This window comes from Nanorana parkeri, unplaced genomic scaffold (genome assembly GCF_000935625.1).
Source record: "Nanorana parkeri isolate BGI_ZX_2015 unplaced genomic scaffold, ASM93562v1 scaffold1031, whole genome shotgun sequence".
Lineage (NCBI taxonomy): Eukaryota > Metazoa > Chordata > Amphibia > Anura > Dicroglossidae > Nanorana > Nanorana parkeri.
The window spans coordinates 313,863-324,254 of NW_017307299.1; the positions used below are offsets into that span (position 1 = coordinate 313,863).

The 10,392-nt window shown below is 39.9% G+C and overlaps 1 protein-coding gene across 1 annotated transcript in view; it reads left to right on the forward strand.

The window, feature by feature from the left end:
* The window catches only part of CCDC28A (coiled-coil domain containing 28A), an 11,212-nt gene extending 1,767 nt beyond the window's left edge, over nucleotides 1-9,445 (forward strand). The window contains exons 2-6 of the mRNA XM_018567332.1: nucleotides 1,329-1,513; nucleotides 2,672-2,832; nucleotides 4,606-4,760; nucleotides 6,833-6,855; nucleotides 9,132-9,445. Of these exons, the coding sequence (XP_018422834.1) occupies nucleotides 1,356-1,513; nucleotides 2,672-2,832; nucleotides 4,606-4,760; nucleotides 6,833-6,855; nucleotides 9,132-9,186 (552 nt within the window). The 5' untranslated portion in view covers nucleotides 1,329-1,355 and the 3' untranslated portion in view covers nucleotides 9,187-9,445. The remainder of the gene's footprint in view (nucleotides 1-1,328; nucleotides 1,514-2,671; nucleotides 2,833-4,605; nucleotides 4,761-6,832; nucleotides 6,856-9,131) is intronic.
* The last annotated feature ends 947 nt before the right edge of the window (nucleotides 9,446-10,392 follow it).

A 10,392-nucleotide genomic window follows, 5' to 3' on the forward strand; every position in this document is an offset into this window, starting at 1 on the left:
GGACTTATAGCTTATGTGTATAGGGAAGTGGATTTATGGCTCTGGTGTATGGACAGGGGGAACTTATGGCTCAGGTGTATGCAGAGGGGCAGGGCCAATGAAATTATGGTTTACATCTACTTTAAGTAGCAGGGACAGGGCAGTACCAGCTTCCCTGACCAGCCATTTAACTACAATGGCTGGTCGTGAGAAGGTTAAGAGGAACCAATACAACATCACATCTATGGCGGCCACACATGTGCAGAATTTCCCCTCAGTCAGCATGCATACAAATTAAAGTATGTACATTGCTGCCAGGGTGGATATGATTTAAATCAAATCGATTTAAATCATAATTTTTAAAGAGCAACTGTCATCTCTGTCCCGCAGCGGCTCCCCCTCTGACTCGCTGTTGACTCACCGACAGTCCCATTCACTTTAATGGGACGGCTGGTGATGTGGCAGTGACACAACAAGGTGAGGGACGTGGGGGGGCAGCAGGCGAGTGGATTTGCAAAACAATGGGATAAAGGAATATTCCTGAACTTTGTTTTATCTCAAGGTTACTTACTCTGAAATTGCGTGAATGCATCAATGCAGTGCATGTTATCTCAGCTTGCAGAGCTTGAAATCATTGAATGAGTTTACCAAAAATGTAAATATTGCAGAATATACAGCCTCATGCTACATAACTAAGCTCCATTTCATGCTGAACAAACTAAATTATTAATGTAAACTATCTTTTAGATAGATTTTTACCCCAAAAGCATTTTATTACATTTTTTTTTATAAAAATAAAAAAAATCTGATTTTAAATTTAAAAAAAATCTGATTTTAAATTTAAAAAAAATCATCGATTTTTATCCACCCTTATTGCTGCCCATGTTGGCCTTCAGTCCCAATGAATGCATAGTAGTAAGCTCTATGATGTATGCAATATGATGGAGAGATTCCACACGTGCATGGTAGTGTAAGTACAGACCAGTCACTGCTGTGCATGTATGGGATTTGATGCCACGTTTCTGATATTACAATATGGTGGTGACCTATCGTTGTCTGCATGGTAGTGTACTAATTCTCAGGTCACTACCATGCTTGTGCTGAATCCTGCTGCCATATTGTGATTTTAAAAACATGGCAGTGAGCACAGTAAAGACAGGTCTGTACTGGCCTTTACTGAACATGTACAGTATCTAACTGCCATATTTCTGACAGGAAAAGCAGGAAGACTGATGATTTTAATTCTTTTTAAAAGAATGAATTGATTGTTTTTTATACAGTATGTTCGGGAGTTCAGCTTTATGTGTACCTGCATATGCCAAACCCTGACTCCTTTTTTCTTTTTGTAGGTTATCCAGAAGTAAAGCTCAGTTTCCATGGACGAGAGGAAGATGAAAAGGAGGAGTCCAAAATCCTCCACTAGTCACCCTCCTCCACTCATGAATTCCAAGAGGAATGCTGTCCCACTCAGCAAAAGCACTGGTTTCTCGAATGCTGTGCAACAGCCAGCTGTACAAAAACCAAAGCTGAAAAGGTGAGCCTCTAAACTAAATTCTGGGCAGATATCGGTAAAGGACTAGACTATCCAAAACTAGTATTTTAGTTACAGGTTGAAATGGCGTAGCACTAGTTGTCTCATCTCTGGTGGGAGGCTCACATCTTTTTGATCCCTGGTTTTTTTTTTCTCCACTTTACTACCATTGAACCGCTCCTTCTGTATTCTCTATAATAAGAAATAAACACTCCAACAGGGAGAATGAGAGTTCATAATGGCAGTGGCCTTTACCGTCGGGTGGATACCATAGATGTGAAATTACTGAGGTGCACTAGAGGCCACTTGATTTGCGGTAAATTGAGCATTTAGGTGCTTTAGTCATTGTGCATAGTTGAGGAAATTGAACATATTCTAGTAATGTGACCGATGTCACTTGCCCTTATGGGAATGGACCCACATATGTAATTGTTAAAAGCTTTGGGATGAAGGATGATTTTACCACACATGATATGTTTTTTGTTCCACATGGCTCTTTCATAGCCTATAAACAAATTGGATCCAATAAAGGGCAAAAAGGCAAATAACATTATTTGTCTTACTTAAGGTGCCCATACACTGCGATTATCGTACGATAATCTCAAAGTGTATGGAAGGCGTGCGACTGTTTCTACTGTGAGGTCGCACATCTTTTGTCTAACAAGCATGTTTGAAAACCAGCCGAAAATCGTGGTTTGTGCCATGCTCGGGAGACAAATGCCAAACGGGTCGGTGTGCGCACGCGCACACTGCCCGTTCAGCATTGCGGTCATCGGAAGCCCGCCCCGATGATCGCAAGTACGATCTGCCTGTCCAAGATGGGCAGATTGTACGTTTTTTTAATTACTTTTTTTTAAATTACTTTACAACCCTTGCAAGACAAAAGTCTTGTATGGCCACCTTTACACAGATTGTGAGCTTTGTTTTTTACTTCAGAGATGCAGAAATAAGGTAGATAGTGGTGGGAGATGCCAGGGTATCTGATGACTTGTTTACCACATTCTTTTGTACAATTTTTTTTTTAAGACTCTGTGAGATATAAGATTTCATATGTAGGTTTTGACCATACAGTTGACTATGAGACTTGAGTTAGCAGTTTATTGTGTGCTATAATGTTGATAGACTGATTTTTTTGTTTTGTTTTGTTTTCTTCACTTGAAGAGTCATTAAAGAAAAATCCAAATCTCAGGGAGAGGCTAAAGGTGCTTCCTCGGCTCCCATTCAGCACTCTTTCCTTACGGATGTGTCTGATGTACAGGAGATGGAAAAGGGGCTTCTGAGTCTACTTAATGACTTCCACTCAGGCAAACTCCAAGCTTTTGGTAATAATGATTATGATGATACGGTAGACTTGTCACATCTACTGCTGGCGGCTTCTTAAATAAAATCTGTACTGAGGGATATACAGAGGCTACTATACTATTGCTGACCTCCTTTTCAAAATTCTAGTTGCCTGGCTGCCTCTAGTCTCCATGCTTCCTGAGTCACTGACCATGCAACCAGTGAAGCCACTGAGGAAAGTGAGAACTCTTCATTTGCATACCTGTTTCTGTTTAGTGACTGAGGCATTATTAAAACCTTTTTATTAGCATATCAGCAAGGAATCTAGTATTTTCAAGAGGAGAGTTGAGCAATGGCAGCCAACATAAACAAAGTTGCTTACTGTTAGATATTTTGTTTGTTATGATATTTCTTAAACACGTTTGAATGTGCTCCCTTTAGTGGGCGTAGCCCCTTTAAAGATATCCTGCTAGGATAGAAATATATTGAAGCTGCCACTGCAGACTTGGTTTTCAAAGGTGCAGACCCTGGGGCCATCATCTTGATCATAGCTTCAATGCCGAGTCACTGAAACAAGATGCAACCAGGAAAGTCTGATTTCCATGCCAGCTATTCGCCAGATGGTGAAGTCAGGATCAGAATGACAGCCCTGAAACCGGCATCTTTAAAATCTGAGGCAGCACCCATAGTTCTATTCTCACAGGTTCCCTTTAATGCTAGCCATTCATGGCTTGTTTTTCCTCATTTAGTCCTTTCGCTGAACGAGAAAAATATTCCCCACCCTTGCTGAATAGTGTTGTTAGAGGAATTTCCACTGCCAGCTATTGTATTCTGCAGCTGCCTAAATCCGGTGGTGCTGCTGAACAGCGACTACATCTAAATGGATATTTTCCATCTAGCTTAGTTGATTTTGAAATCAAATTTGTCAGGCTGGGTGGTGCTGACCTATGGCTCAAATGTTGGCTGATTCAGGAGGAACCATCTATTGCCAGCTGAAGAGCTGCTGAAATAAACTCAATAGTGTATTGTTTTAAGTCAAGTCAGACTTGACAAATGGCATTGTGACAATATTGAGTGAATAAAGGAGTGACCACAGTCTCTGTGCAGCAATACTAAAAAGTAAGCAGGGATTACTTGTGTAATTGACAAAGGGGCTGCTTCCAATTAGAAACCAGGATTTGAAAGCATTACATTTAATTGATAACATTATTTACAATAATTGGGTTACATATTTTAATTGCAGATTATTAAGTTTAGTTAGTCTAGTGTGGCAAGTAAGTTGCGCTTGGTCAGTGTGAGTGTGAATAATAAGGTGAAACAAAAACCCACAACTATTGGGTCAACAAACCATATCGTCTCTGTGAAAATCAAAAAACAAAACTCTATCTCAAATATGCAAAATAACTGTGAATATTCTCTCAGAACAGAGGCAAGCTATAAACAATATATAAACAATATATAAGTGAGCGCCAAAAATCATTAATGCATGTGATGCATGAACAATAATCAAAACGGATCACAGTGTTCTGTGAATATATATGTGACAGAAGTACCGGCTCAAGCTATAGCCCAGACCCTCTGTTATAGGACAACTCAGAACTTAATTCCTTATACAACCTGTGGGTCTAAAAAACTGGCAAGTGTAAATCTAATCCAATGGTGAAGATGTGATTACAATAACCTAAACAGTGATACTTAACTTAGTCAGCATCTCAATATGCTATACTCTTTTATTAATACCAGACATATATGCCACAAAATGTTTTTTGTTGATGTGATGTTACTAATAGTATTCCAAATGGCTGAACCCATAGGCAATGAGTGCTCAATTGAACAGATGGAACACGTTCGTGAACTGCAAGAGAAGCTGGCTCGTCTTCACCTAGAACTATATGGAGAATTGGAGGAAATGACAGAAGACAAGCGCAAAATAGCCAGTGATTCCAACCTTGACCGACTTCTTTCAGATGTATGTTTGAAATGTAATTTTATGTAAATTAATTACTAGCACCTAAATACAATCTTAAGAAGAAACTGAACTCTGGATGAGGTGCCCAAAAAGACAGACAGAGGGCAAAGGACTAGTCACCAATATTTCATGTGGTCTACCTGCAGCTGATTTATGTCTTGTTCTGCACTAGGTCTCTACTTAGACGCAGCCATTGTGGAAGAGGCAGGGCTTTTCTTCCTCATATCAGAGCCTCAAGGAAGGAGAAAAGTGAGCAGGGCAGTTATGATATCCCCAAATCTCACTTCAAATCTTCTCAGACTAGCAGTAAGAGATCTTGCTCTTCAAATATACAGCTTTAAGGCTGTATGTAAAGGCTTGCCTAGGCACAGTCGCATACTGGGACGTGCATTGCTATTTTTCAGGAGGAATTTCAGACAAAGGATACATTTTACACGGCACTGTTTAGGCACAATTAACATTTCCATATGAATAACATGTTCCCTATAACATAGCAAATTACCCTTTGAGTTCATTTCCACTTTAAGGAAGTTGCTGTTGGCTTGCTCTAAATTATACATTTAAATAGTTTCATTTTTTTTTTTTTTTACAAAGGGTTTTTTAAAGCCCAAGCTTACCCAAAACGTAGTTTTGGAAGTATGCTAGCAGGTTGACTCAATAATCCATTTGATATATATTTCATGGACACCAGTGCCAACAATACTGTTTTTGATTGTCCGCACTATAGCTGTTATCCAGCATACTGAGACTGTCCTCTGCTGAATAATCCATAATATACAATTGGTGCACAACCCAGCAATGTGAGTGATGCATGGGATGTAGACAAAAGATAAGTAAGGGATTTTCTTTGACTTTTTGGGTGTCCAAGAGATAGGAGGAGTCTGCAGTTGTTTGAGCCTACTGACATGCATCTAAAACAGAAATATCTGCATGGACTTGATTTGAAACTCTATGCAAAATAGAAAAAAATTATGCAGCCCGTCACAAACATTAATGTGGTAGTTTTGTTTCTTTTTTTTTCTACTAATACTTTTAAAACAGTTAGGCCTTGTCCACACCAAATGCAGAGCAGATCCGGTCAGGTTTCTGCACACGCAGTGCAGTGGGTTGTGCCGCGTTTTTGATGCGTTCCGGGTCGTTTTTGGTTTAAAAAAAAATGTTTAGTTTAACATGGGCTTTCAGTGCGTTCCAGGCACTTGCATGCATTTTTTTATGCGTTTGCATGCGTTCCAGAGCAGATCCAGAGCAGGTAAAATAGGGCTTGCTGCAGTTTTTTCACCTGCTCTGGAACTTAACGCTGCGATGTGAACTGGAGCCCAAAATACCATTGGAATACATTGGACGCAGTTTTGATCCGGTCTGCACCTGCTCCGCGCTTGGTATGAACAAGGCCTTGGGACTAGTTCACACCAAGCGCGGAGCAGATCCAGAGCAGAGCAGGTGCAGACCGGTTCAAAACTGCGTCCAATGTATTCCTATGGTATTTTGAGCTCCAGTTCACATCGCAGCGTGCAGATCAAGAGCAGGTAAAAAAACTGCAGCAGACCCTATTTTACCTGCTGTGGATCTGCAAACGCACCAAAAACGCATGCAAATGCCTGGAACGCACTGAAAGCCCATGTTAAACTAAAAATAAATAAATATATATATATTTTTTTTTTGTTTAGCCAAAAACGCGTCTAAAAGACTAGCGTGCGTGTACAGAAACCTGACCAGATCTGCTCTGCATTTGGTGTGAACAAGGCCTTAAAGTAAGGTTTTTTTTTTTTAGAAAAAAGGTTCAAACAATATGAATAAAAGCTGATTGTTGTAAGCACTTCCAACAGTGTTGGTCCCTACACCTGTAAATGTCACTTTTAGCTGGACAGCGTGGCCTGCATTTAAATGTGGAAAAAATATTAGTAAAGGCATGTGAAATAAAACATAGAATTGTTATACAGTCGTAATATTAAAGATATTAACCACATGAGGGATACCATGATACAGTGATCATTTTAAATATTAATGGTTTTAGTATGTTTGAATTATTCCTTCCTATTGACATTTTAACTGTTCTTTTTCTTCATTTGCAGCTGGAAGAGCTGAATTCATCTATGTATCCTTTAATTATGTTCTTCATGCAGTTTATGTACATCGCAGCTCATTCTTAGAAGATGTTCTAAAGTGTGTGTTAATGTTTGTTAGAATTTGTAGGTTTCCTTTTAATTGACTTGAGTGCATTAATAATTCAAGATTTTTTCCCCACAGCATTGCAATACTCTGGTAAGAATGTGTCCTGCTTAAAACAATTGAAATGGTTTTTTTTCCTGTGTTAGAAAACAAGACAAAAATACATGTCAGCCTATAGAAGAATAATAAACCTTAAACAGAAACTGTTAAAGGAGAATTATGGGGTGAGTGAAAAACACTCATTCTTATAATTCAAGCCGACCTGTGACATTGAATCAGCCAGCGGGGTGGATCTCAACAGTATTGTTGGGATCCGGCACGGCTGCGGCACGGCTCTGCACTCTCGGCATATACAGGTGAAACTCGAATAATTAGAATATCGTGCAAAGTTCATTTATTTCACTAATGCAACTTAAAAGGTGAAACTAATATATGAGATAGACTCATTACATGCAAAGCAAGATAGTTCAAGCCGTGATTTGTCATAATTGTGATGATTATGGCTTACAGCTCATGAAAACCCCAAGAACCCCAAATCCACAATCTCAAAAAAGTAGATTATTACATGCAATCAATAAAACAAGGATTGTACATAGAACAATATCGGACCTCTGAAAAGTACAAGCATGCATATGTACTCAGTACTTGGTTTGGGCCCCTTTTGCAGCACTTACTGCAATTACTTTTGCACGATATTCTAATTTATTCGAGTTTCACCTGTAGAGGGCAATAGCCTGCTACATACTGAGTTTTGGGTCACCGGAGGACTTTAGTAAATGTCCTCCTGTGACCCTGAAGAGAACTATGGCCAAAAAGGGTTAGGCCATAGTTCTTTTAAATCAAAGTTACACCAGAAACAAACTGTGCTTAGTGTTCAGTGTCTACAGGAAGACTTTTATGGCTTTCCATACCCAGCTAGCAGAAATAGTGATATGTTCATACCATGTCCGGAGTAGATCTGCAAACGCAGTGAAGTGCATTTTTTGATGGTTTTTTTTAAGCATTTCTGGTGCGTGTTGTGGTTTTTTTTTTTTTTCGTTAGCTTAAAATGGGCTTTCAGGTGCAGCCCAGTGCGTTCGCATGTATTTTTGATGCGTTTACATGTGGTCCGGGGCGGTCCAGACCAGAGAAAATTAGACGAGCAGTCTTTTTTTTCGTCCGGAATGGACTGCACTGGTGTGAACAAAGCCCAGAAATGCCATAGGGATGGATTGGGATGCATTCCTGGAACAAACTGTTCTAGTCTGGACATGGTGTGAACAAGCCCTAAAAAAAAACATGCCACCCCCCTTCCCTTTAAGGCCGGTTCACACCACTTCCAGTGCGTTCCAGCGTGGTTAGCTGCTGGAAAGCACTGGATCACATTCAAAAATCCTCCCTGCGTCCTGGGGCAGGAGGGGTGTGGCGGTGCATTCAAGTCAATGGCACCGCAGCCACTCCAAATCCCCCATGCCCGCAGTGCGATTGTCTGCACCAGAAAGTTTGGCATATCAATGCCTGTGGTCTGGTCCAGTGCAGTCGCAAAAAATAGTGCTTGTACTAGTCGGAAACAGTGAACGGAAGCTGCCAGAGATAGCTTGTTTACTGTGCTGGGAGCGCACTTCCAGCACAAAAGCGCGTCAGGGAAGAAAGCCCACCTCTGCGAGGCTGCATATATCTGTAAGCTCACAGGTAATGTGTAAAAAAAAGAACTAGCTTTCTTGAGAAATAATCACTTCTAAATAAACAATATACATTACTAGAGTTTTTTTGAAAATTGTGGTTTGTTTCAGGATGTACTTTGCCACACAGATTTCTGAATGTGGTGCTCTGCCTTAATTATATACAGTATGTGATGCAGTGAGAAAAGCTGCAGAGTCTGCTTCCCTTTTGAAGAGGATGAGCCTTAGAGTATCTTGCCAAATACACCTCTAACTCAGGGAAGGGGATGCCTAAAATGTCACTTCTCGGTACAAACCTCTAAGAAGAGCATATAGCTAATTAGATCGATCAGTCTCTATATTGCAAGGATGCGATGCTTTGAATTATTTGGCAGTTTTGGAATTTACTGTGGCTGCAGGTTGATTTGCAGAGGTAATTTGAAAAAAGTAAAAAATTGCCTGCATAGCAGTTATATATATGCTATAGGCGTCTGTCTGTCTGTCTGTCTGTGTCTGTTCCATTTTTGTTTTAGTGTAGATTTCCTTTACCAGCATGGCACAGACAAAAGCTTCACTTAGCAGATGTTCAGGATATCCCTAAAACAACAGCCAATTGAAGAAACACCTACAGCTCCTGATATGTGTTTTACTTCTACAATTTACTTTTTTTCCCTTCATCTGCTAACAGTATTGCAAATAATTTGTAACTTGAACTTCTTTGTGACGTGATATATTCACTTCTTCTATACCTCATACTGTCACATCTGTGAATGAAATGAATGTGTTTTTTTGATGCTTCCATTCCGAGGCTGAAAAAATATATGCGATGTGTGCAGTAACCCGAGCCTATTTCTATAGTCCATTTGTAGCCAAGGCATCACTGAATGCACCTGCAGACATCGGAGACTTAGCCTGATGTTGTGGCTTTGGGTGGGTTTAGCGGACGATCATATGTTTGTAAGCATTCCTTTGCTTAATCCTTATCCTGCACTATCTCTTAAGTTGTGATAAATAGTACTTAAGGTATACCAAAGTGATGTATGATAATTTTAGTTGAGAGGCCACTTAGGAATGTCCTAAATGCACTTTAAGGCATCCTAAGTGCTTTAATAGCTTGGTCAATTAGGACTCTTGACTCTTGTCTTAGTCCTTTTAGGGGGAAGGTCGGTCTGCCAGCTTGGTTGTTCCTGCTGTTGCTCTCCTCAAGACAGGCCAGTGCCGAGGTATATCTGTAGAGTGTTCCCCTTCTTCCTACATCAATAGAAACCTGCACATTAGTGCATGTTTGTACAATGATCATTTGTAAGAAAATGGGGTTGCCAACCAGACTGTGCCATCTAATATTTATGGCGACTTTTAGACTAACAAAACCCTGGTGAAGGTGTGTGTGGGGGGGAGGAAGCATGGCAGTGCCCTAATCCCATCAATCCTCATTTATTGGAGTGTTTGAAAGAAGGTTAATTCATGTTTACGGGATTCCTTTTTCTCTGAGAGGATATAAGAGGCAGCTTGGTGGCTGTAGGTAACGGAGCATGATAATAAATCTAATTTGGCATGATTGCATGATCCCAATAAAGCCCATTGTTGGCTGAAGGGTTAGGTATGATACCAGTTATGGTTCCCAATGCAATTGCTTTGATTACTGCTTCTATAGAATTGTATTGTGGGGTAAACAAAGTTTTATATGGGTTGGGGATAAGAACTCTGGACTAACCAGAATACAGAATGTTTTAAAATGAGTAGATTTTAAAATCATTTAATATAACTAGATCAGACTTTTCCAACTTTGTTTTACAAACAAAACATTATAAATTCAGTCTTAA